Source organism: Hypanus sabinus, chromosome 10 (genome assembly GCF_030144855.1).
Source record: "Hypanus sabinus isolate sHypSab1 chromosome 10, sHypSab1.hap1, whole genome shotgun sequence".
Lineage (NCBI taxonomy): Eukaryota > Metazoa > Chordata > Chondrichthyes > Myliobatiformes > Dasyatidae > Hypanus > Hypanus sabinus.
In genome coordinates, this window is record NC_082715.1 from 39,992,437 (window position 1) to 40,017,963 (window position 25,527).

Consider the following 25,527-nt stretch of genomic DNA (forward strand, 5'->3'; position numbering starts at 1 on the left):
AAGCTCCATCAACTCGAGGCTGCAAGTTAACTTTTAGGGAATCCTGCTCTTGGACTCCAAGTCCCTTTGCATATCTGACTTCTGGATTTTCTCTCTGTTTAGAAAATAGTCTGCACCTTTATTCCTTCTACCAAAGTGCATGGCCATACACTGTATTCCATCTGCCACCTTGTTGCCTTTTCTGAGTCCTTCCACAGGCTACCTGCTTCCTCAACAGTATTTGCCGCTCCACCAATCTAAGGTCAAGACTTCCCTCTCAGCCTCACCAATGTAGTCCAAAGGAAAGCTTATGAAGGAATACGTTTGGCACCTGCTTGGCTGCAGAGTCCTCCTTCGGGGCTCCGCTCTGGATATTCTCTTTGGGTTTACTCCCGTAGCCTTAATCTCTCCTGAGGCTCCCCACAAAGCAGTGGGGCTGCTTACCCATAGCTGGGGATCTGGTTCACAAGCACCAGGATGTGTCCATGTGTGGGTGGGCCTGCATGCTATGTGTGCAGGGGCCAGACCTCCTTCCCATCCTCTGTAGTTCAGTCTGAGTCTGACAAATGTTCAGTTTTTGTGTGAACCCGGCGAGGAGGCAGTACACGAGGTTTGATGTTGGAAAGGCTATGTACTGGGAGGGAGAGACTTGTGCATTCAGCTCTCCTTTTCACGGGACTCCTAGCCAGTGGTGGAATTTGAATATGAGAGCGATGACTCTACCATACTGGCCGCATCACCACAGCCATTTGACACACAGAGGAGAGATATACTTCTAGAGGAATTTCTACTCCAAGACAAGATTAGAAGATATGGGACTATTCTCTTGCTGGTTGTAATACAGAAGGACACCAGTATCAATGCCGGCAACCAACAGAGCAATCACATCAGTGTGATTCGCCTTCATCTGTATCCCTGAAGCTTTGCAATCCATTGTGCTTCAAATGCCCGTTAAATTCTCTTTTGATTTTTTGTTTTTGCTGGGGTAATTTCTTTTCACCACTTCACGCTGCAGCATATCTTTGGGACACAGGAGGAAACGGGCAGCTGCAGGAGAACGTGACTGTGTGGGTTTCATCCAGCTGTTCCAATTTCTTCCTACATTCTAAAGGTCTGCTGTTGGATAGTGGCTTCTAGCTATGGGTGGGCGGCTCAAAGAATTATGTGTTTGCTACGCACATCGTCAGGTTTGATTTCTCATCGTGAAGCAACTGAATGTTAGTATGACATTTGATGCAGGCTTTCAGGGTAAATTGAAAGAAGCAATTTCCACCTGCAGATGGTTTAATGGATGGTTTAGTAGCAAAATGGATTTGTTGAATACATAGCTCTCAGGAAATCAGTAAGCTTGTTTGTACACTGACTATTGTTATCATCTGCCACTTGCTGCCTTTAGGAAGAGGAGAAACTTCCAACCAGGGCTTTGAAATGGAAATGGCATTGAAAACTTCAGATGCAGATGCAATAATTTGCATGCTTTTACAGAATAATGGATATTCAAAGTTAAAACTTCAAAGTAAATTTGTTATTGAAGTACATATGGACACCACACACAACACTGAGATTAATTTTCTTGCAGGTATATGTAGTAAGTTCAAGAAACACAATAGAACCAATGAAAGACTGTACCCAACAGAACGGACAAGCAATCAATGTGCAAAAGACAACAAACTACAAATTCAGAAGGGAGTGATAATAATAATGCATAATTAAGCAATAAATATCAGGAATATGAGATGAAGAGCCCTTGAAAGTGACTCCATCGGTTGTGGATCAGTTCAGTGATAGGTCAAGTGAAGTTATCCCTTCTGGTTCAAGAGCCTGATCGTTGAGGGGCGATACCTGTTCCTGAACCTGGTGCTGTGGGTGGGTCCTGAGACTCCTGTGCCACCTTTCTGATGGCAGCAGTGAGAGCATAGCTTTGATGGTGGGGGTCCTTGTTGATGGGTGCTGCTTTACCATGAAAACGTTTCGTGTAGATGTGCTTACTGGTGGAGAGGGCTTTACTCATGATGTACTGGGCCATATCTAGTACTTTTTGTAGGCTTTTCCATTCAAGGGCATTGGTGTTTCCATACCAGGCTGTGATGCAGCCAGTCAGTAAACTCTCCACAACACATTTATAGAAGTTTGTCAACATTTTATATGTCACACCGAATCTTTGCAAACTTCTGAGGACTGGCTTATGAACCTCTGGTTTCCTCCCGATAATCAGCTTTTTGTTCTTGCTCTCATTTTCAATCTTGCTCCTTCCTGTATGCTGTTAACGATGAGAGAATTCCAGTGGAACATATAAATTACAAACATTTTGAGATGATTTGCCAAGAATATAGTGAGTGGAGATGTTTAATCACTCAGAAAGGAAATTGGTATATTTGTATTGTAACATACACAGTAAGGCAGTGGAATGAAATGTATTTTCTTGTTCCCCATGGCTGTTTTTATTGGTGAAATGTTAAGATGCAGGTAAAGTTTAAGTGGCGACAATGACAATTAAATTGGTGTGAGTAGAGCAGCGAGCTTTGCACACAGCTTTGTGTGCAAACAGAGCCTGTGTGGTTGCCAATCCAAACTGACTGGGGTCTGCAAGTGAGGGAATCAAGGATTCAATTGCACAAGCAGATATTCAGGCCAAAGTCCAGAAGCTTGTTGGTTAGTTTCGAGGGATGGTAGTATTGAATGCTGAGCTGTAGATGATAAAGCACATCTTTGCTCTCCAGATGTTCCAGGGTTGAGTGAAGAGCCAATGAAATGGCATCTGCTGTGGGTCTGTTGTGATGGTAGGCAAATTGGAACAGATCCAAGTTACTTCTCAGGCCAGACTTGATATTTTGCATCACTAACCTCTCAAAGCACTTCATCACAGCATATGTAACTGCTACTGGTACTGATTAGATTGCTGTACCGAGAACTCAGAAAGGAGGGATTAAACTGAACAGCTTGATAACTATATTTTATTTTGAGAAGTAGCCAGTAAAGAGAAAACATGTCGTTCAGGATTGTTTATATGAGGCTGATGTTCTCCGATAATTGGACCTGGCAGGATTTGCTTTTGAAAGTAGGATGCTTTGGGAATGTTACTCATACAATGACAAACTATGTAAGGCAGTTTCCATGGAGAAGTCTTAAACATGGGATTTTGCAGATGCTGAAAATCTAGAGGAACTCACACAACATGCTGGAGGAACTCAGCTGGGCAGGTAGCATCTATGGAGAGGAATAAATAGTCGATGTTTTGGGTAGAGACCTTTAATCAGGACAGGAAAGGAAGGGGGAAGAAACCCTTCCTCTCCAGTCCTGATGAAGGGTCTTGGCCCAAAACATCGACCGTTAATTCTCCTCAATAAATGCCATCCATGGAGAAGTCTGCCTGCTCTGAAGCATTGACGTACCAGTCTCGCTTGTGTGGCAAAAACTAGATGCAGTTAGGCAACTGTGGTGATTGAAGGGACTTGTCTTCTATCTGGTAGTGATGGCTAGGTCATGGATCAGAGGTTCAGTAGCCATTAACAAAAATGGAATGGAATGTGCATCAAGTAATGCGAGAAAGGTGCAAAGAAGCATGTAACTGCCATCAGAATCCTTGAGAGGCCTTGTTTTCTCCAGTGCTGCTGCTTCCCCTTCAAAATCTACTGTACTTGATATTGCGTGACACAGCCCTCTCCCTTTGTATTTTGTGCTGATCCCACATATAGCATATCAGATGAATTGCATGCATGATTTTTATGGACTGAATGACTCTCCACGTTCTAATTATTTGATCTTAATCTTTAGTTCGGGGCCAGTAGAGCATAATAGTGAGTCGAAGTCTGTTTCTTTCATTATAACCAGTACATCTTGTATGCCAGCTTGCTATGTATTTTTCAACCTTAGAGCTGATTATTGATTACAAACTGAATATATAAAGTATTGTGTAAAGATGTTGTTACGTATCCCGTAACTGGATAACTCACCAGCAAAGATAGAGAGGTCCGTTGGAGTCTGATGGCACTATTTTCAAATGTTTTATTCAAAAGGGGAGCACAAAAAGCAGGGTTAATACAAACATTCAAATCGTATATATCAGTAAAACTCAATCTAAAACGCGGGTATAGCAATAATCATCATTATGAAATAATCTCGACTGTTGTCTAGGGGATAATATATTATCCGTTGGAAATATAAAAGTCACTCAGAAGTCTGCATACTTTTGCTCTCCGGCTGGGTTTCACGTGTTTAAGAGGGGTCGGTGAAAACAAAAAGAGAACTTGCCCGGGTCTTTACGCAGTCACTCCGTTAAATCAGGGGAGCATTGTTTTCCCCTTTGTTAGTGCGATGTCTTTCTCGGTGTCCTCAGCCACCCACTCCCGAGGCCAAAGGAGTTAGGAGCGCACGTGGCGTTGCGCAGCTTCCAGCTCTCTCGGGAGCGTTGAGCGATCGAGTTCTTCGGGACCGTCTCTCTCTCTGGGGGTACCGCCTCCTGCAGCCCCCTTTTATCTTTACCTGCCGAGCTGTGGCTGTCCATCAAAGTAGGGGGATGCAATCTCCACCCCCACATTGTTCGAGGGTATTCATGCCCATGATAGTTGTCACGTAGCCGGGACTTGCACGTGACACAGGTGCCTCTAAGAACAAATGGTCAAAACCTTTGCTTTGTCTCTCGCTTCCGAGTCCCGAATTAATAGCGATCTTGTGATTCTCCGGCAGGAGGGGGCTGCTCCTGCTCCTTCGGCCCCTCAGAGCTGTGGTACCTTCATAACAATGCCTCTGTATCATCATGGGAGCTTAATTACAGCTTTAATAGAACAATGTAATCTTAATGCCAAAAGCACCAGTGAAAATTCCGGTAAGTCAATTAATGTGAAAATTGAGTTGTGTCAATATTGTAAATCAATGACTTTCTTAACTACAACTTTCAAAAACTGCTCTGCTGTAAAATTAACTTGCCATGTGCAACATCAGGAATTTTTTTTATAACTTTAAATTAGTTGCTTTGAAAGTAAAGATTGCAGTGTATGGAAGTTAACTTGCCCACTCCTGCACACAAGCATTGATCTTCAAATCAGGTTGGTAATATTACTCATGGTAATGATGCAAGGTTCTTCATGTTGAAAGCAGCCTTCAAGAGAGATTATGGGGCAGATGACAGGTTGCATCCCTGTCTTGTGGAGCAGAAGAATGAAATCAGTTTTCTTTGTGAACACAGATGTAAAGATACAAAGTATCCAAAAGATAATATGGTTTATTCTTAATCTGTTACTTGAATTGGGCATTTTTTGAGGTATTCCAGGGTAATCTGGTGGTTAACCTGACAGCCTGACTCAGTGACTTGATGGGACTGGAATTGTTACCTGATAATCCGCAAGCCACTTTGCAGATGAGTAAAATGGTCTCAGGGCAGAAGAGACACAGTTAACCTAGCAATGTTCCCTCTTGTTCATTATTTACGATTACTCCCGTAATAAAGATCCAATTACCATGATTATGGATCTGACTTCAAGAAAAATCTCAGATCATTGGCTGTTGATTGATCTCCAACATAATTTCTTTTGCATTAATAGCAGAGGTAACACTTCAAAGATCTATGCAGAGATTGCCAGTGAAGATTTCACTGAGTTCTGAAAGGCACAATTATTTATCTAAAAAAAGAATACTGTTAGTGCATTAACCTGCATAATTGAAGTACTCCAACATCAAGATGCAAATGCAATACAGCTTAAAATTGCAGAAGAGCAATACTGGAAGAAATATGTCATGTTCATGCTACTTTTCATTCCCATCAGATGTTCTAAAGCAGTTGCAGATAATGAATTGCTTTTGATGCTAATTCCACGTAGCAAGGTCTAAATGAAATGGGAGAATAAACGGGCCATCTGCTTGTTAGTTAAGAGATGAGTATTGGTCAGGACAGGGACAGCTCCTCTGTTTGTTACTCATTTGTGCAGTGGAATCAGAATTTAGCTTATTATGCTAAATTCTGACTCTGATGATAAAAAGAGCAGATGCCTTTGGTGCTGTCTTCTCTTTGTGAAACAAACAAACTGAATTGTTAAGGTTTATTCCAGCCCCTGTATGAAACTGTACTTTCTCTCTTCTATCCCCCCTGCTTGCTGACCTGTGACCTTCCTTCTGCCTTGTCAAATCAATTCTCATTAATTTGCTTCCCATCCAGGTTCCTTGCAGATCCCACATTAGACAATATTGTTGGTGATTCTCCATGCTTGGCTGCATTCTGTTTCTTTAAATTTAAACGAGCAGTCCTCTCTTCAGTAAAACAGCCTTCATCCTTGTAGACTGTTTCCCCATCTGCACTCTCTAGATCCTGTTGTTCTTCAATGTGCTGTTCACATTTATGTTAGTTACACCTCCTTTTACCCTTGTTCTTTTTATAATTTCTCCAACAAAGGGTGAGCAAAAATGGCCTTCGTACTTGGTGATTGATTATAAACCCCATTTCCTTGACTCTGCCACTATTCCTCTTCCTGAAACTGAAGCTGCACATTCTTGTATTTGACTCTGAACTAAACCATGGGTGGCATGTCTGTGATATCGTTTGGTTTTCCTCTTTAGCTCATATGCTGTCAAAGCCCTCATTAGTCCCTGTGCCACAGCAAGGACATTCTTCTGCTCTCCTTGGCTTCCAAACTGTTTCATAATTCTTTTATTTTTGCCCATTAGAGCAAAGAGCATTTTTCCTGTGGTTCCATGCCAGCACCCAGAACTACAATGCTTCTTGTTAATGTTTACTGAGAATATGGAGCTGAATTATCCTTATGAAAAACGTGAATAATGAGGCGGGAACATTGTGTGATTAGAGACATGCAATATTACAGCAGGAAATATTAATCAGTGCCCATTTATTAGATACCTGACATCAGTATCGGAGGGAGTAAAGTGGAAACAGAACAAGCCTCATTATATTCCTTGGATGCTGAGAGTTAATAGTTGTGACTTAGTAATTGCTTTAACTTTTACTATTCATCATTTGGTGCACTTCAAGATTATCTTCTTTGAGTTTCTGAACGTTGGTCACTTGTTATACGATGTATATATTTTAAAAATACAAATGAGAGTGCCTAATTCTGCCCTGAGGTGTTTACTGGGCTCTGCGCTGACCTGAGGCTGTGGCCTGCTCTGGCTGCAGTGATGCCTGGTTACAAGTCTGCAGACTCACGTTCGTTCTGCATGCTGTTTGCTTGCTTTTGTTGTTTGTTCGGTTTATTTCTTCTATCTGCATGTTGGGCTCTTGACTGTTTTTTTTAAAGTGGGTTCGTTTGGGTTTCTTTGTTTTGAGGCCACCTGGAAGGGGACGAATCTCAAGGTTGTATAACGTATAGGTGCTTTGATAATAGATGTGCTTTGAACTTTGTGTGTTCTTGATCAGATTCTGCTCAAAGACATCTCAAGTTCTTGACAGGGAAAGAGGAAGGGTGTGGGTTATTGGTGATGGGCCGTCAGCAATGGGTGAAGTGGAAGCAGAGTTCTGTGTGGTATGAGTGATTGCTGGATGGTCAGGAGATTGCAGAGGATGGGTGGGAGTGTGTGGAGTGGATTGTCGCTGTGAAAAATGCATCTGTAATGATCCAGGGCTATTGTGTGTTTATAGACCTGTGACATCATGTGAAATACAGTGTTAGTGAACAGTAACTTACCGGGCATCTAACATCAGTAATTTTAGAAAGAAGTGTAAGAATGTCCTGGTAATATAAAACAAATAATCGAGTATTTGATTGTTGGGAAGTTGTGATGGTTCAGCATCAGACCCATGAGCCTGGAGCATGAAACGTCTGTGCAGCTCAAGCTCGAGTGCCAAGTTCTGGTTTGCTTCAGCTTGTTTTTAATCAAACTCACTGGCTTCTAATACTCGCTCCCTTTAAACATTGTGCAGAATGTTGGGGCAGGGAGGGAGGTGAAATAAAAGCTTTTTAGGAATAATATATTCAGCACCTGGTATGCCTCAGGGTGTTAGATTATCTGAGGTCTGGTACACATTTATTTGTATAGCATTTACCAGGACCAATGTATCTTTTCTCTATCTGAAGATCATGATCTCTTTGCTGATAGCATTGTAGCCTTAGAATTTGGCCAAATGAGAAAAGGCACTCCAGCCAGCCAAATCCACACTGACCATCCACGTCCATTTACACTGATCCTAGACTGACCCCTGTATTTACATAAGTCCCACCAGACCAGATAACTCATGTATTGGGGCAATTCACTATCACCAGTTAATGTAACAACCTGCACACCTTTGAGATGGGGGAGGAACCCAGAGCATTCGGAAGAAAGTCTTGTGGTCATATTGCAGATGTTTCTGGAAGTCTGGATTGCTGCTGGATTACTTGAGCTGTGAGAGGCACAGGTCTCTTGATCATCATCTCTGGCTCAACCAGATTGTTCTTTCAGTTTATTCTCTTTCCCCCAAACTTGGAGCTGTGCCAACACCAATCCCTCATCCTATTGAATAGTTACACTCATCTGTTGAGATGTTCCAACAACCAATGATCTCACCTTAAGGATTCTTCGTCTTGTTATTTTATTGGTCTTGTTACTTGTTGCTATGTGGCGACCCATTTCCTGGCACATCCGAACCGGCTCACAATTAGATAGCCTACGGGGGTTTGCGAGCACAGAGCTTTGGAGCCTCTGCGCCACGGGGGGCAGGTTGAGGGAGGCTTAAAAGTGAGGCTGAGGATTTCGAATAGAGTTTTTTCCTTCGACTGCAGTTACCGACTCCGTGTCGTAATTTTAGCGCTGCATGTAGCATACCGCTACAATTGGTGACCCCGACGGTCCAAACGATTTTTGGACCAGAAATGACCGACGCCGCCTCTGTTCATGCGGTTTCGTTGAAACTGCCGGGTTTCTGGACACAGCGCCCGGACCTATGGTTCCAGCAAGCCGAAGCCCAATTCCACGTTCGCCATATCACCTCAGAAGACACCCGCTACTACTACGTGGTGAGCTCCCTCGACCAGGACACAGCGGCCCACGTCGCGGAGTTCGTACAGTCGCCCCCGGCAGACGGCAAGTACACGGAATTCAAAGCCCTGCTCCTCAGGACTTTCGGACTCTCATGGCGCGAGCGGGCTGCCCGTTTACTGCACCTGGATGGCTTGGGCGACAGACCTCCTTCGGCTTTAATGAATGAGATGTTGTCTCTGGCCGACGGACACACACCCTGCCTCATGTTTGAGCAGGCATTCCTGGAGCAGCTGCCCGAGGACATATGCCTGCTGCTGTCCGACGCGGATTTCAGTGACCCCTGGAAGGTGGCTGCCCGGGCGGACTTGCTGTGGAACGCCAAAAAGGTGAGTGGGGCGTCCATCGCACAGATCTCCCAGCCACGCTCCCAGCAGCAAACCAGTACAGGCCCGGCTGCAGAGCCCGCCAACCCCCGGCCCAATGAACACTGGTGCTTCTACCACCAGTGGTGGGGCGCAGAAGCCCGCCGTTGTCGCCCGCCCTGCAAGTTCCCGGGAAATGCCAGGGCCAGCCGCCGCTGATGGCTACGGCGGCTGGCCATCGGGATAGCCTCCTGTATGTGTGGGACAGAAGGTCGGGACGCCGGTTTTTGGTCGACACTGGTGCCGAGATCAGCGTTTTACCTCCGACGAGTTACGACACCCGCAGCAGGGCACCGGGGCCCCCCCTGAGGGCCGTGAACGGCAGCACTGTAAGGACCTATGGCACCCGTCAGGTGCAGCTGCAGTTCGGCTCCAGCCAGTTCACGTGGGACTTTACACTGGTCGCTGTAGCCCAACCGCTTCTGGGTGCGGATTTTTGCGGGCTCACAGCCGACTGGTCGACCTGCCCAGGAAGAGACTGGTACACGCCGAGACCTTTCAGACGTTCTCCCTGGGTGCAGCCCAGTTGCCAGCCCCTCACCTCGGCTCCATCACGCTGTCCAACAACGACTTCACCAGGGTCCTGGCGGATTTCCCATCGGTTCTGGCACCGCAGTTCACAGCGGCCATGCCCCGACACGGCGTACAGCACCACATCCCGACCCAGGGACCACCCCTCCACGCCCGCGCTCGGCGGCTTCCCCCGGACAATCTCCGACTGGCGAAGGAGGAGTTCCAGAGGATGGAGGAATTGGGGATCGTCCGGTGGTCCGACAGCCCATGGGCCTCCCCCCTGCACATGGTGCCCAAAGCGACGGGAGGCTGGGGACCGTGCGGCGACTACCGCAGGCTGAACGAGGCTACCACACCGGACCGCTACCCTGTGCCGCACATTCAGGACTTTGCAGCAAACCTGCACGGTGCACGGATCTTCTCCAAGGTAGACCTCGTCCGAGGGTACCATCAAATCCCGATGCATCCTGACGACGTCCCCAAAACGGCTCTCATCACCCCGTTTGGCCTTTTCGAGTTCGTCCGCATGCCGTTCGGTCTGAAGAATGCCGCACAGACGTTCCAGCGGTTAATGGACGCGGTGGGACGGGACCTGGACGACATCCTCATAGCCAGCAGCAGTTGTCAGGAGCATCTGTCCCACCTCCGTCAACTCTGTTCCCGACTGAGTGAGTACGGTCTTACAATCAACCCCGCCAAATGCCAGTTCGGACTCGATACCATTGACTTCCTGGGCCACAGGATTACTAAAGACGGGGCAACCCCTCTGCCCGCTAAGGTAGATGCGGTCCGCCACTTCCCCCGACCCACCACGATCAAAGGCCTTCAGGAATTCGTAGGTATGGTCAATTTCTACCACCGCTTCCTCCCTTCAGCTGCCCGGATCATGCGCCCCCTGTTCGCCCTGATGTCGGGTCCAAGCAAGGACACTACCTGGGACGAGAAGTCCGCCGCCGCTTTCGTTCAAACAAAGGAAGCTTTGGCGAACGCCGCAATGCTAGTACATCCCAGAATGGACGCCCCTACCGCCCTCACAGTGGACGCATCTAACACGGCAGTCGGTGGGGTGCTGGAGCAACTCATTGCAGGTCGCTGGCAACCCCTGGCGTTTTTCAGCAAACACCTGCGGCCACCCGAGCTCAAGTACAGTGCTTTTGACCGGGAACTGTTGGCGCTCTACCTGGCAATCCGGCATTTCAGGTACTTCCTAGAAGGTCGGCCCTTCACCGCGTTCACGGACCACAAACCGCTTACCTTTGCGTTTACGAAAGCATCCGGCTCCTGGTCGTCCCGCCAGCAACGCCACCTACATCTCTGAATACACGACGGATGTTCGGCACGTCTCGGGTAAGGACAATGTCGTGGCGGATGCGCTCTCTCGCCCTACCGTTCATGCCCTTTCCCAAGGGGTAGACTTTGAGGCACTGGCAGAGGCGCAGCAGGTAGATGAGGAGATTCCGAGTTACAGAACCGCAGTCTCCGGTTTGCAGCTCCAGGACCTCCCCATAGGCCCGGGTGAGAGGACCCTACTCTGTGAAGTCGCCACCGGCCAGCCCCGTCCCGTCATTCCGACAGCCTGGCGGCGCCGTGTTTTTGACTCCATTCATAACTTGGCGCATCCCTGCTTTTCCAGCAGGTTCGTTTGGCACGGACTCCGCAAACAGGTCAGTGAATGGGTCAAAACGTGCATGCACTGCCAGACGGCCAAGGTGCAGCAGCACACCAAAGCCCCACCGCAGCAATTCCATCCCGCTCACCGGCGTTTCAACCACATTCATGTGGGTATCGTGGGCCCCCTGCCAGTGTCGCGTGGAGCGCGGCACCTCCTGACTTATCGTGGACCGGTTCACAAGATGGCCAGAGGCGGTCCCGCTCACCGACACCACCTCCGAATCTTGCGCCCGAGCCCTAATCACCACCTGGATATCTCGCTTTGGTGTACCGGCCTACATTACCTCCGACAGAGGCGCCCAGTTCACCTCCAGCCTGTGGTCAGCTATGGCCAGCCTTTTGGGGACTCAGCTGCACCACACAACTGTCTACCACCCACAGTCGAACGGGCTAGTGGAGCGTTTCCACCGTCACCTGAAGTTGGCCCTCATGGCCCGCCTGCGAGGAGCCAACTGGGCGGACGAGCTTCCCTGGGTCCTATTCGGCAACTGCACAGCGCCCAAGGATGACCTGCACACCTCGTCGGCCGAGTTGGTATATGGCGCGCCCCTGGTCGTCCCCGGGGAGTTCCTACCAGCCCCACGGGGGCAAAAGGAAGATCCCGCAGCAGTCCTGGGCAGACTACGTGAAAAGCTCGGTAACCTGGCCCCCATACCCACTTCACAGCACAGGCGGAACCCGACCTGCGTACCCAAAGTCCTGCAGAACTGTAAGTTTGTGTTTGTACGAAGGGGCGGGCATCGACCACCACTGCAGTGGCCATACGAGGGGCCGTTTATGGTGCTCCGGAACAACGGGTCCACGTTCGTGCTGGACGTTGGGGGGAAAGAGGAGGTTTTCACGGTGGACCGCCTCAAACCGGCCCATGTGGACCTGGCGCAACTGGCTGAGTTTCCGGCACCTCGGCGCAGAGGCCGACCTCCCAAGCAGGTTCCGACCTAGACTGTGGACATTGGGGGGTGTATCGCCGGTTCTGTGGGGGGGGGGGGTTATGTGGTGACCCATTTCCTGGCACATCCGAACCGGCTCACAATTAGATAGCCTACGGGGGTTTGCGAGCACAGAGCTTTGGAGCCTCTGCGCCACGGGAGGCAGGTTGAGGGAGGCTTAAAAGTGAGGCTGAGGATTTCGAATAAAGTTTTTTCCTTCGACTGCAGTTACCGACTCCGTGTCGTAATTTTAGCGCTGTGTGTAGCACACCGCTACAGCTATTTATTTATATTTGCATTTGCAGAGTTTGTTGCCTTCTTAGCTCTATGTGATCTTTCATGAATTCTGTTATAGTTACAATTCTGTAGATTTGCTGAAAATGCCTGCAGGAAAAAGAATCTCAGGGTATGTTGGTGACATGGATGTATGCTGATAATAAATTTTACTTTGAACTTTGAATCTGGCTGTAGCCTCAATCAGCTCCCAGTGTTTCTACATTCTTATTCTCAGGGTGTTTGTGGTAATGTTTTAAAAGTACTTAAATTAAATACCTAAGTTGATTTTGTTTTATATCTCTTGAAATCATTTTTTACTTTTTATTGCTAATTTTATTTTGATTGTTGAACTGCTTCTGAACATTATGGACATTCAGATGTATGGAAAATGACAGTGTTCACGGATGGCAAGATCGAGGTGTGTGGCATTGTCTTCTTAATGTTTCGGAGTTATCTTGTGGTGATGCTGGTTTTGACTTCTCTTGTGACCTTGATTAGGTCCTGTGGGTTCTTGGCCAGACAAATCCACAACATACTTTGCAACCAATATTACAGAATTCAAATCAAACCAGACTAACTGTGGAGCAGTGCAGATTCTGGCTGTGATGTGCCCCACCTAGTAGGATCCAGATTATTGCATCTAATGGAATAATACTTACTACTGCTCTTGATTTGTTCATGAACATCATAAAAAAACTGTTAAACCGTTAACCGTGACCCTTTACCTTATTATCTTGGATAAAATGTGATCAGTGAGGTGTGATGAATTATGTCTTTTTAAATGTGTTGTTCTTTGTTAATCAAGAGTGAGAAGTGATGACACTTTAAACCTTCAAGTGCTGTGTTTTTGTGAAAGATTTTATTTGAAAACCACTGAGGTCAAGGCATTTAGTTCAGTAGTATCACTTGTGTTTCATCCTGGAACTCTGTTTTATCTGGTATTACTTGTTGTAATGAATGGATCTGTATGGACGGTATGCAGTGCAAAATTGTCATTGTACCTCGGTGCATGAAATATTAATAGATCAGTTTACCAATTTTTTTTGCCAAATCAGACAGGGTCACTAATTTCTTTTTATTCCCAGTTACTGCTTTGCTTTCATCATTTCCCTTGGGTAGTGCTTGACGATCATATACATCAATCTTTGATTTGTTTATTTTTTTACAGAAATCACCGGCAAAGAAGTTGGGCCATGCAATTAGCAAATCCCTTGGATGTGTACCAAGTCGAGAGCCACCTCATCCAATATATCCTGAGATGCCGGAGAAACCTCTAGATTTGGCTCATATAGTGTGAGTAGTCAACTTTTGTGCAGCATTTATTGGCCCATATGATTAAGCAGGAAATTGACCAGAGGAGAGCTGGGCATGCTGTCACTGCTAACAAATACTTTAGTGTGATCTCTCCTTCATCACATTTGTAATCTCATTACCGCATAATTTGGATCCGTCTTGAAAAGCTGCTCCATGATATTTGGTCGTAACAACAAATTGCATATTTATTGGGATGAAACATAATTTTCAATGAAAACTGTCAGACGCATGTTTCTGAGAATGGCCACGCTAAAGCTTACAGAGCAATCCTTTCTGAAGTTGAAAGACAGGAGTGACGTCCAGATCTCACAGGAGCAGATATGTCATTCATCTCCTGAATCTTGTTCTGTCAATCAACCAAGTCATGAGCAGTCTATATCTCAACACTGTTTACATATGTTTCCCCACTGATTATCTCAACTTTCATACCAGCTACTATGCAGCTAGTAGGTTCCAGCTCTTTTCACTAAATACAGTTTAAAGAGAGTGAAATTCTTTGGAGTGATTTGCAGAAAGTCAGTTTTCATTTGCCCAAATTGATTTTTGGTTTGTTTTGGCTTAATTGGTGGAAGCCTGATGAAATGTGACACCCTGCAGTTATTCAGACATATCTTTTAGCATCCATTTGGTGAATTCGGTAGCTCATTTGGTGAATTCAGGAGATTTAGGAGCTTTTGCAAAATAGCAGAATTTGTACAGTTTGGTTAAATTATTCTGTAGTCCTTGTCCTGTTGAAATAATACTTTGAATATGATACAGATTGAAACAGTTGGTTCTTTGCTGTTGAATTAATTCAGTTCAATCAGAAAGATCATCTCTACTGAAGCCTTTTGATTTTTTCCCAATTTCCTCAGAAGCAAAGTCAAAATTTGTTTATTCACAATTAAATCTTCCATAAGAATGTTTGTTCTTTACTTTATGGCTTTTGTTCAGTATGTCCTGATCAGAATTTTCAAAAGTGTAGCACTTTTCTTGTAGCAATGTTCCTTGTTTCCTTTTCAATTTCACTCACATGTTAGGTGACTTTAAGGCATGCAGTGTGATGTAGAAAGATTAAAGATTAGTTTTATTTGTCCCATGTATATCAAAACGCAGTGAACTGTGTCATTTGTGTGAATGACCAACACTATGTGCTGGGGCAGCTTTCAAATGTCGCTGTGCTCCCAGTGCCAACATTGCATGTCTACAAATTAGTAATCCTAACCCGTACATCTTTGGAAGTTGGGAGAAAGCTAGAATACCCAGAGGAAACACTTCCAGTTAATGGGGAGAATATACAGTATAAACTCCTTACAGACAGCGGCAGAATAGAACCCAGGTGGCTGGTCTTTTAAAGCGTTATGCCAATCGCTATGTCACCATGCCGTACCAAGATTAGGTTATACGTATATGAATAACACCAAAATACAAGAATCTTCAATAAAGTATTTCAGGCAGAAATTTTCTGCAGCTTCGTCAGTGTTATTAGACGATGGACAAATTTGCTTGCATCAGATTAGTATCTTTAACTGATGCACGTATTTTGGTGTGTTGTTGAACATCCTGTCACCATTTTGGCTTCACAGCTGCAGTTCAGAAATACAGACCTTCCACAACCATACGTGGCCAAGCAGAGTGTAGCGTATCCACAAGTGGAATGTTTTTGCCCTTTTACAGAAGTTCGAAGAAAACAGTTCTGAGCTTGCACTTGGTGACAAAGCAGTCACTGTGAAGAGGAACCTGATCACAACCGACTCGTCAGAATAAGCTAATGCTGGCTTAGGAATTTCTTAATTGATTTTACAGCCTCTTGTATTGCGGTGCCCAAGAGTTGTTTCAGATTAGCATGATTTATTATATCAAATTAGATTATGCTAAAGTGCTTATTCATGTACTGTCCCTGGGACACATTTAATTTAGTGCTGCTGAAACAGAGACTATTCTCGTGCATAGGTGCATTGAAAAACTTGCTTGCAGCATCTTCATAGGCACATAGAACCTTTTTACTACAAAATTGTCAAAGTGGTCATAGTGTTGCTAAACTGTAGTGATTAGAGCAGTCTTTCTCAACCTTTTTGCCCGAGAAGTAATTTTCAGGTCTCAGGGAACCACTGTGTAAAAAAATCATTATATCGATAGGTTAGAGTGAACAGTACGTCGTAGATACAATAATCCAAAAATAATTATCAATGCTCTTTTGAGTAGAGAATGAATTTTTAGCCAACCTTTCCTGAAAAAGAACAGTTAGTTAAGCTCGGCTTACCTTTCTTGAAATTAATCTCTTTCTTTCTGTTTCATAAATTTTTAAACTCATAAGGCAAGCATTATAAATTTCTGTTAAATAACCGGCTTAAGACAAATTGAGATTTAATTGTTCTAAAGGTGGGCTTGGTAAATCTAATTTAAATAAAGGTTGTAAATTGATTTTAATGAATGCTATTTACAACATGAAAATTTATTGACAATGTTGAATAGTAAGGTTGCTAAAATTCATAAGCCAAAGCAATATGAATAAAAATATAGCCTAAGACACAATTTTATACAAGACTTTAAAAAAATGTTTTCTTACCAAGTGACATGATTAGGCTCAAATATAGGCCTAGTATGTAAAACCAGTGCTTGTTTTTTGCTGCACAAATACTGTTACTCAATTCTGGGTCAAACTTGAGATAAGTGCACACAGATTTCACCTTCACCTGAAATGAGACGACTTCTATCCTTGCTCTTGATGCTTGTTAAACAGGAAGAAGGTTGCTCACAAGTGCAAGAGGTTGAAAACTGCAGCAAAGTGTTCATTAATGAGAAAATGCGTAGATGCTGGAAATCCCAGCAACACACACAAAATGCTGGAGAAATTCAGCATTCCAGGCAGCATCTACAGTTGACGTTTCAAGCCTGAAGTGTTGACTGTATTCTTTTCCGTAGATGCTGCCTGGCCTGCTGAGTTCCGCCAGCACTTTGTGTGTGTTGCAAAATGTTCATTGCTTTCCTATGAGTGACAGGATACTCTTCTTTCACATAAGTCAGTCCATGGTGCACAAGGAGAAGTTTGAGGGAGGTAATTCAGGAGGGAGAGGCCAACGTCACAGCCCAAGTTGGTGCAGTTCAGTCAATGCTCGGAAAATGCACTTCAGGCTCCTCATCAGCCTACTGTCCTCCCCTCTGTGCAATACAGCGCTGGCCAATTATCAGTCGTCTTCCCTATTTCGTGTCAGTGACTGAGAAAGGACTCAGGCAAATAAACATGGTCTTGCTATGCATGGCCATACTGGGCTGAGAGACCTCTAACGAGACTGCTAATGGGGCTGCTCGGTCACTGCCCACCACTGCAAGCGTGAGCATTGTGCAAAGTTCAAAGAGCATTGTTTACTTTTTTTAATCACGATCTCTTGCTGAACCCCTAGTGACCTGTTGTCAAACCCCGTTTGAGAAACCCTGGATGAGAGTTTTGCTAGTTGGTTCAAAAACTGAATGGTTGAAGGGAACTAGCTGTTCTTGAACCTCACGATATAGAACCTCTGGTTTCTGTACCTCCTGCCCAGTGGTGGCTGTGAGCATTCAAATTGCCATTCCAGGCCCTTATGCAACCAGCCAGAATTTTTTCAGCAGTACACCTACGGAAGCACTGCATACCAAGTGCCCTTAGTATTATTAAGGATCCCGCCCATCTATTCAGCATCCTCTTTAACTTTCTAGCACCAGGTGGGAGACTTCAATGAATAAAAACAAGTCAGAATGGGAAACAGTTTCTTCCCTCAGGCCATTAGGCTTCTGAACTCCCTGCCGCATCGCATATGAGGGTTTGTTCTGTACCTTACAATGTATAATTTATGCACTTTAGTTTGTTTATTTTTGTGCAATTCATCTGTAGATTTTATCCTTACTTTCATAAGTTATTGTGTATTATGTGTACTACTGTGCGTTACACCCTAGTTTGGAGAAACATCTTGTTTGACAGTATACATGTATATAGTTAAATGACAATAAACTTGACTTGATGATTTACGGTGTTCAATGACAAGCTGAACCTCCTCAGAAAGCAAAGATACTGGTGCACTTTCCTTATGATTGCATCTATGTGCTGGGCCCAGGACTAGTCATCTCATCTGATCTGCGAGTGCTCAGGAATTTAAAGCTACTTACTCTTTCTACTACTGATACACCAAAGTTGGCTAGCCTGTGTTTGCCCTCCTTCTTGAATTCAGCAATCAGCTCTTTAGTTCTGTTGGCACTGAATGAGATGTTATTATTGGTGCACCACTCAACCAGGTGTCCTCTCAGCTGAATCACTGACATCTGTGTTTTGTCCAGCAACTGAACTGTCATTGGTGAATTTAAAGATGGTATTGGACCTATGCTTAGTCAGTAAAGAGGAGATGTTAATGTTGTATGAGTAAAGATTTATGTTTTGTTAGTATGATGCATGTACTTAGAATTCCACTGCTTTGTACTTGGCGTGATGTGTTATGACAAGACTCAGTGTAGGAGTTGAAAATGCAAGATAGTTCGTGTTAACACACTCTAATGGTGGAATGGGCCATGACAGTTCAAATTGATTTTCATAGAATTATTCACCTGAATAAATAATTCTAAAGAGAGAAATACCTACCTTTTCTGAGAGCCAGGAATTAAATTAAGTATTGATTCTGTATATTTGCATCAGTTAAGTCAAGGAAATTTTTTGTTCGTGGAATTTTGTTTATTGCTAATTTGGATGAAAACTCTGAATATTTGACTGCAGAACAGCTGCTTTGTTTAGTTTCTCAGAAAATCTGCAATGGCCAGCTTACAACAAAACGAATAGTGCTCCCCAACTTTTCCTTCGATGAACAGTCTATGCTCTAAATCTATTCTGGTACTGCTCCCCAACTTTTCCTATGATACGTTGATGACTACATTGGTGCTGCTTCCTGCAACCATGCTGAGCTTGTCAATTTCATTGACTTTGCCCCTAACTTTCACCCAGCCCTTAAATTCACTTGGTCCATCTCGGGCAGTTCTCGCCCCTTTCTCGATCTCTCAGTCTCCATCTCCGGAGACAGACTGTCCACTGACATCTTCTACAAACCCACTGACTCCCATAACTACCTTGATTATACCTCTTCCCACCCTGCCAAATGCAAAAATTCTATTCCCTATTCCCAGTTCCTCCATCTCAGCCGCATCTGCTCCAAGGATGAGGCTTTCCATTCCAGGACATCCCAAATGTCCTCTTTCTTTAAGAATCATGGTTTCCCTTCTGCCGTCAACAATGATGCCTTCACCCGCATCTCCTCTATTTCCCGCACTTCAGCCCTCATCCCATCCTCCCATCACCACAACAGGGACTGTGTCCCCCTTGTCCTCACCTATCACCCCACCAGCCTCCGAATCCAGCATATTATCCTCTGCAACTTCTGCCACCTTCAACAGGACCCCACCACTAAGGACATCTTTCCCTCTCTGCTTTTCTGGACTGCCTGGTCCACACGTCCCTCCCCACAGATCTCCCACCTGGCACTTATCCCTGCAAGCATAAGTGCTACACCTGTCCCTACACCTCATCTCTTACCACCATTGAGGGCGCAAACAGTCCTTCCAGGTGAGGCAACACTTCACTTGTGAGTCTGTTGGGGTAATCTATAGCATCCGGTGCTCCCGGTGCGGCCTCCTCTACATCGGCGAGACCCGATGCAGATTGGGGTACCACTTCGTCGAGCACCTCCGCTCCGTCCGCCACAACAGACAGGATCTCCTGGTTGCCACCCACTTCAACTCTTCCTCTCATTCCCATTCAGGTATGTCTATACATGGCCTCCTCTACTGCCATGATGAGGCCAAACTTCGGTTGGAGGAACAGCATCTCATATACCGTCTGGGTAGTCTCCAGCCCCTTGGTATGAACATCGAATTCTCCAACTTCCGGTAATTCCCTCCCTCTCCCTTCCCCCATCACACCTTCACTCTGTCTCCTCTTCTAGCTGCCTATCCCCTCCCTGCTTCCCCTCCCCCACCCCTTGATCTTTCCTCTGATTGGTTTTCCACCCTCCCCCCACCTTCTTTATAGGGCCCCTACTCCCTCCTTTAGTCCTGACCAAGGGTCTCGACCCGAAACGTTGACTGCTTCTTTCAACGGATGCTGCCCGACCTGCTGAGTTTGTCCAGCTTTTTTGTACGTCTTGAATATGGAACTAGTAGCTTATTCTGAGTAAGATTTTGTCACAGTGGGATCACAAGACATGTTTATGAGACATTTTCTCATATTCTTTGTATCACCACTTGCTGAAAATATGTGTTGATTTATGCATGGCAAAGTCAACAGAGGCCTAGAGCCCTGAGTGAGCGATGGGGACCAACCGTGAACTTTAATCAATGAAGTTTTAAGTAATGAGAATTGATCACAGAGAAGGAAGGTTGGATTGTTGTTGTGAGAGCTTTATTGTCAGTGCTCAGGACAAGAAGATTGCAGTGTTCATGCAGTGCAAGGCTGCATACTGGCAATTCGGAAAACACAATGACTAAGTTTTAAATCATGTCTGAATTAATTAGAGTGACATCTCAGTTACAACTGAGTTACAAACAAACAACTATAAAATTAAAGGAAACACTGGCTGCCCCATTCAAGTATTGTACATGCCCATGTTAAAAACTACAACAATTAAATGTAAAATTGCATCAAGAATTAAAGCTGAAATTTTAAAAAAAAACAGAGCACTATAATCAAAGGAAGGTAGCTGCTTCATTTAAACCCAAATATTACACATGTCCATAGAGTTTGTCCCTCGTGCCTTTGTACAAAGGGTGAGCGGAAAGGGCATTGTTCATTTGCAGATTAGCCTGAACTGTTTTTTTCAGTCTGGATGTCCATGCAGAGATGATTCTGTATCTCCTGCTGGATGGTAGGAGATTGAACAGATGATTACTAGGGTGGGATGTGTACACGAGCCCACTGTAGACAGCGTGACTTGTAGATGGTTTCCATATCTGGTCCCAGTGATCTTCCATGTGGTCCTGATCACATGTTGAAGTGCTTTGAGGTTGATCTTGTTGCAGCTGGTGTAACATATGCAGTAGGTCGGTATGGCACATCGGTAAAAGTTTACAGACAGACAGACATACTTTATTGATCCCGAGGGAAATTGGGTTTCGTTACAGTCGCACCAACCAAGAATAGTGAAGAAATATAGCAATATAAAACCATAAATAATTAAATAATAATAAGTTAATCATGCCCAGTGGAAATAAGTCCAGGACCAGCCTATTGGCTTAGGGTGTCTGACACTCCAAGGGAGGAGTTGTAAAGTTTGATGGCCACAGACAGGAATGACTTCCTATGACACTCAGTGTTGCATCTTGGTGGAATGAGTCTCTGGCTGAACGTACTCAACTCTGAATGTAATGTGCCTAACCAGTATATTATGGAGTGGATGGGAGTCATTGTCCAAGATGGCATGCAACTTGAACAGCATCCTCTTTTCAGACAACACCGTCAGAAAGTCCAGTTCCATCCCCACAACATCAGTGGCCTTACCAATGAGTTTGTTGACTCTGTTGGTGTCTTTTGGGCGGCTTTTTGGGCAGATTTAAATTCATAAGATAGTACAGGTGTTGCTGAGCCTTCTCTACTATCAAAGAGATGTTGGTGGTCCAAGCTGGTGACCCTTTTCACTGCTTCGCCATTTATGAGTAATGGAGCTTGTTCATGCCACCTTGATTTCCTGAAATCGATAATCATTTCTTTGTTTTTTTTGTGAAAAGTTATGACTATTTCAGCACTCAGACAGTTACTACACCTCCTCCCTGAATGCTGTTCCATTGTTATTTGTAATGAATTCAGTCACTGTGGTGTCATCTGAAAATTTGATGATGGAGTTGATGGCCTAGGCAGCAGCAGAGTGTAAAGACGTGGGCTCAGTACACATCCCCACGGTGCTCTGGTGAAAGGTACAGAAAGACAAGCAAAATGAGGGGAAAGGAGTGGAGTGAGAAGAAAGAGAATGGGAAAGTGGGAACAAATTTAATGTTTTCATATTTTGAGTATCTTCTTTTGGAAATTGTTTCAATTGGATATGTCACTTCACAGTTCTAATTGTTTTATTTCCAGTCAAGATATAATGGCAGTGTATTGACCATGCTCATTGACCATACTTTATTTGAACAAAGCATTGCTGTGAAAAGTTGAGTTGGCAATAGTTTTATAGTTTTAGCTAAAAATTATGTGGTAATAGAGGTCAGCATGTGCCATTTGTGCAAAACAATTGGTGACATCATGTCAATTGGGTCTCAAGTTCTGCGGATCAGTTGCTTGCTTTAATTTCTTAATTCTTTGAATTTTCTGTCTGACCTGTGTACTGGAGAACAAGCTTAGGCAGAGTATCACATGGGAGGTGTGGAGAGACAGGAAGAACAGTACCAGCTTCAATCGACCGAGCTGTAGAGCCTTGGAGTGCAACAGTGAATAGGCTGATGAGTTAAACCATTTCAATAGGTTTGACAATTGCCCTTCTGTTCACACCAGTCTAGGTGCTGAGGCACTCAATGCTCCCTCAGCACCAACACCTCCCCTCCTCCTTCCTCCCCTCTCCAGTTCAACATGTGAATGAACAACAAAGGCTACCACTCCTCTTCGCCCTGCACCTACCATTCACACCTCCACATACCAGCTGCTATCCTCCCGATCTCTACCTCCCCCAGCTCCCCACCTCCCCACCTCCTACCAATTCCCCAGTCATCAACAACCTTCACTACTGAGCAGGTGAGAAGGGCTCTGGGGAAACTCAGACACCCCAAATCATTGGGACCGAATGGTGTGAACCCCAAGGTCCTGAAGGAGTGTGCCAAGCAGCTGTGTGGAGTTCTCCAGAGCATTTTCATTCTGAGGCTCAGGTTGGAAAGGGTCCTGACTGTGTGGAAAACATCACGTGTGGTCCCAGGACCCAAGAAGGGACAAGCAAAATCTTGAATGATTACCGTCCAGTGGCCCTGATCTCACTCGTCATGAAGACCCTAGAGAGACTGAGTCTGGCTCACCTCCGACCCCTGGTCAGATCAGCCCTCGATCCCCTGCAGTTTGCCTACCAGGAGCACATTAGAGTCAGTGGTGCTGTCATCTACCTGCTGACATTTCAATAAGCAGGCAGCACTGTGAAGATCATGTTTTTTTTTGATTTCTCAAGTGCCATCAATATCATAGGCCCACATTGCTGGGGGAGAAGCTCCATTCAATGCAGATTGGCACTTCCGTTGTATTCTAGGACTACAATAGATGTGGTGAGGACCTACAGGTACCTGGGGGTGCTCCTGGATGACAGGCTTGAGTGGAGCATCAACACAGGCTGTGTACAAGAAGGGCCAAAGTTGCCTTCCTGAGGAGACTGAGGTCCTTTGGAGTATGCAAGCCACTACTTCACATGTTCTACCAGTCCGCTGTGGTCGGTAAAATCTTCTATGCGGTGGCATGCTGGGAAATGGGCATCAACATGGGTGATGCCAACAGGCGCAATAAACGGATTAGAAAGGCTGGCTCTGTTATCGGAGTCGAACTGGACACACTGGAGGCTGTGGTAGAACAAAGGGTCCTACGGAACATCCTGGCAATTCTGGACAATGTTTCTCACACTCTGCATGCAACCTTGGTGGAACAGAGGAGCACTTTTAGTAACAGACTAAGACAACTGCGCTGCTCCAAAGAGTGCTACATGAGGTCATTCTTATCCTCAGCCATTAGGCTTTATAATAAGTCAACTTACAGCTGGGGAAGTGATGACCCCCTCCTGTTAGACTGCTTGAAGTTAATTATTTTTAGACATCTCTTCTAATAGTTATATCTGTGCACGTATGCTGTGACACTGTAATTTCCTTCGGGGGTCAGTAAAATATTTATCTATCTATTCCAGAGGAATGAGATCAATGTGAATTGTCTGTGTGCCAGTGTAGACCTGTTGGGCTGGATGGCCTCCTACATTATAATGAAATTTCATACCACATTGCTAGCTAGTTCAAGTAGTGAGTCCCTATTAAATGCCAGGCACTCAAGTGACATGACAGATAACAGGGAGAGCCTGAACTGACCAATGCTGATGAAATCCCTCCAGAAAAGTGTGCACAATGGCTTTTGCACACTTTTCATCTTCGTCAAAGCTGTGAAGGATTTTAAATGCTTCTCAAAATTTAAAGTAATTAGAAAGAAAGTAATATTAAGAAACTGAAACTTAACGCTTAAAAGATGTGAACAAAAAGACTTAGATTTCCAATGTGTGAGTGGGTTGTTGGGAGGGAGAAAAGGGGCTTGTTTTGCTGCTGTTGTGTGTGTTGTTCTGGATATTGTGGGCCTCCTATGGTGGCAACACTTTGCAGACTGTTTTTCAAAACATGCTTGCTAATGCCAACGACGTATAGTGCCTATAAAGAGTATTCATCCCCTCCCCTTGGAAGTTTTCATGTTTTATTGTTTTACAACATTGAATCACTGTGGATTTAATTTGCCTTTTTTGACACTGATCAACAGAAAAAGACTCTTTCATGTCAAAAGTGAAAACAGATCTCTACAAAGTGATCTAAATTAATTACAAATAGGAAACACCCCTTCAAGTCAGTATTTAGTAGATGCACCTTTAGCAGCAGTTACAACCTTGAGTCTGTGTGGATAGGTCTTTATCAACTTTGCACATCTGAACATTGCAATTTTTCCCCATTCTTCTTTACAAAATTGCTTATGCTCTGTCAGATTGCACGGGGATTGTGAGTGAAGAGTCCTTTTCAAGTCCAGCCACAAATTCTCAATTGGATTGAGGTCTGCACACTGACTTGGCCACTCCAGGACATTAGACTTGGCCACTCCAGGACATTAGCTTTGTTGTTTTTAAGCCATTCCTGTTTGGCTTTGGCTTTATGTTTCGGATCATTGACTTGCTGAGAAAAAAAATCTTCCCCCAAGTTGCAGTTTTCTAGCAGACCGCATCAGGTTTTCCTTGTGAATTTCCCAGTGTTTTGCTGCATTCATTTTACCCTCTACCTTTACAAGCCTCCCAAGGGCCTGCTGCATTGAAGCATCCCCACAGCACGATGTAGCCACCATCATGCTTTACGATAGGGACGGTGTGTTTTTGATGATGAGCGGTGTTTGGCTTACACCAAACATACTGTTCAGGCTGATGGCCTAAAAGCTCAATTTTGGTTTCAACAGACTACAGAACTTCTTTCAGCTGATTTCAGAGTCTCCCACATGTCTTTTGGCAAACTCAGCCAATATTTCATGTGAGTTTTTCCAGCAGTGGCTTCCTTTTTGCCACTCTCCCATAAAGTTGCGACTGGTGAAGCACCTGGACAACAGTTGTTGTATGCGCAGTCTCTCCCATCTCAGCCACTGAAGCTTGTAACTCCTCCAGAGTTGTCCTATGTCTTTTGTTGGCCTCCCTCACGAATTCCTTTCTTGCGTGGTCACTCAAGAATTTGAGTTTTTGAGGTATTTGAGGTTCTCATGCTCTAGGCTGACTTACAGCTGTGCCATATTCCTTCCGTACTTAGCTGTATTCCAAGAGATATTCAGTGACTTGGAAGTT

General features: G+C 44.9%; 1 protein-coding gene across 13 annotated transcripts in view; it reads left to right on the forward strand.

Moving 5' to 3' along the window:
* The window catches only part of LOC132400603 (dystrobrevin beta), a 488,265-nt gene that overhangs the window by 246,136 nt on the left and 216,602 nt on the right, over positions 1-25,527 (forward strand). For all 13 annotated transcript variants that reach the window (XM_059981722.1, XM_059981724.1, XM_059981723.1 and 10 more), the window contains one exon: positions 13,863-13,987. In XM_059981722.1, the coding sequence (XP_059837705.1) occupies positions 13,863-13,987 (125 nt within the window). The remainder of the gene's footprint in view (positions 1-13,862; positions 13,988-25,527) is intronic.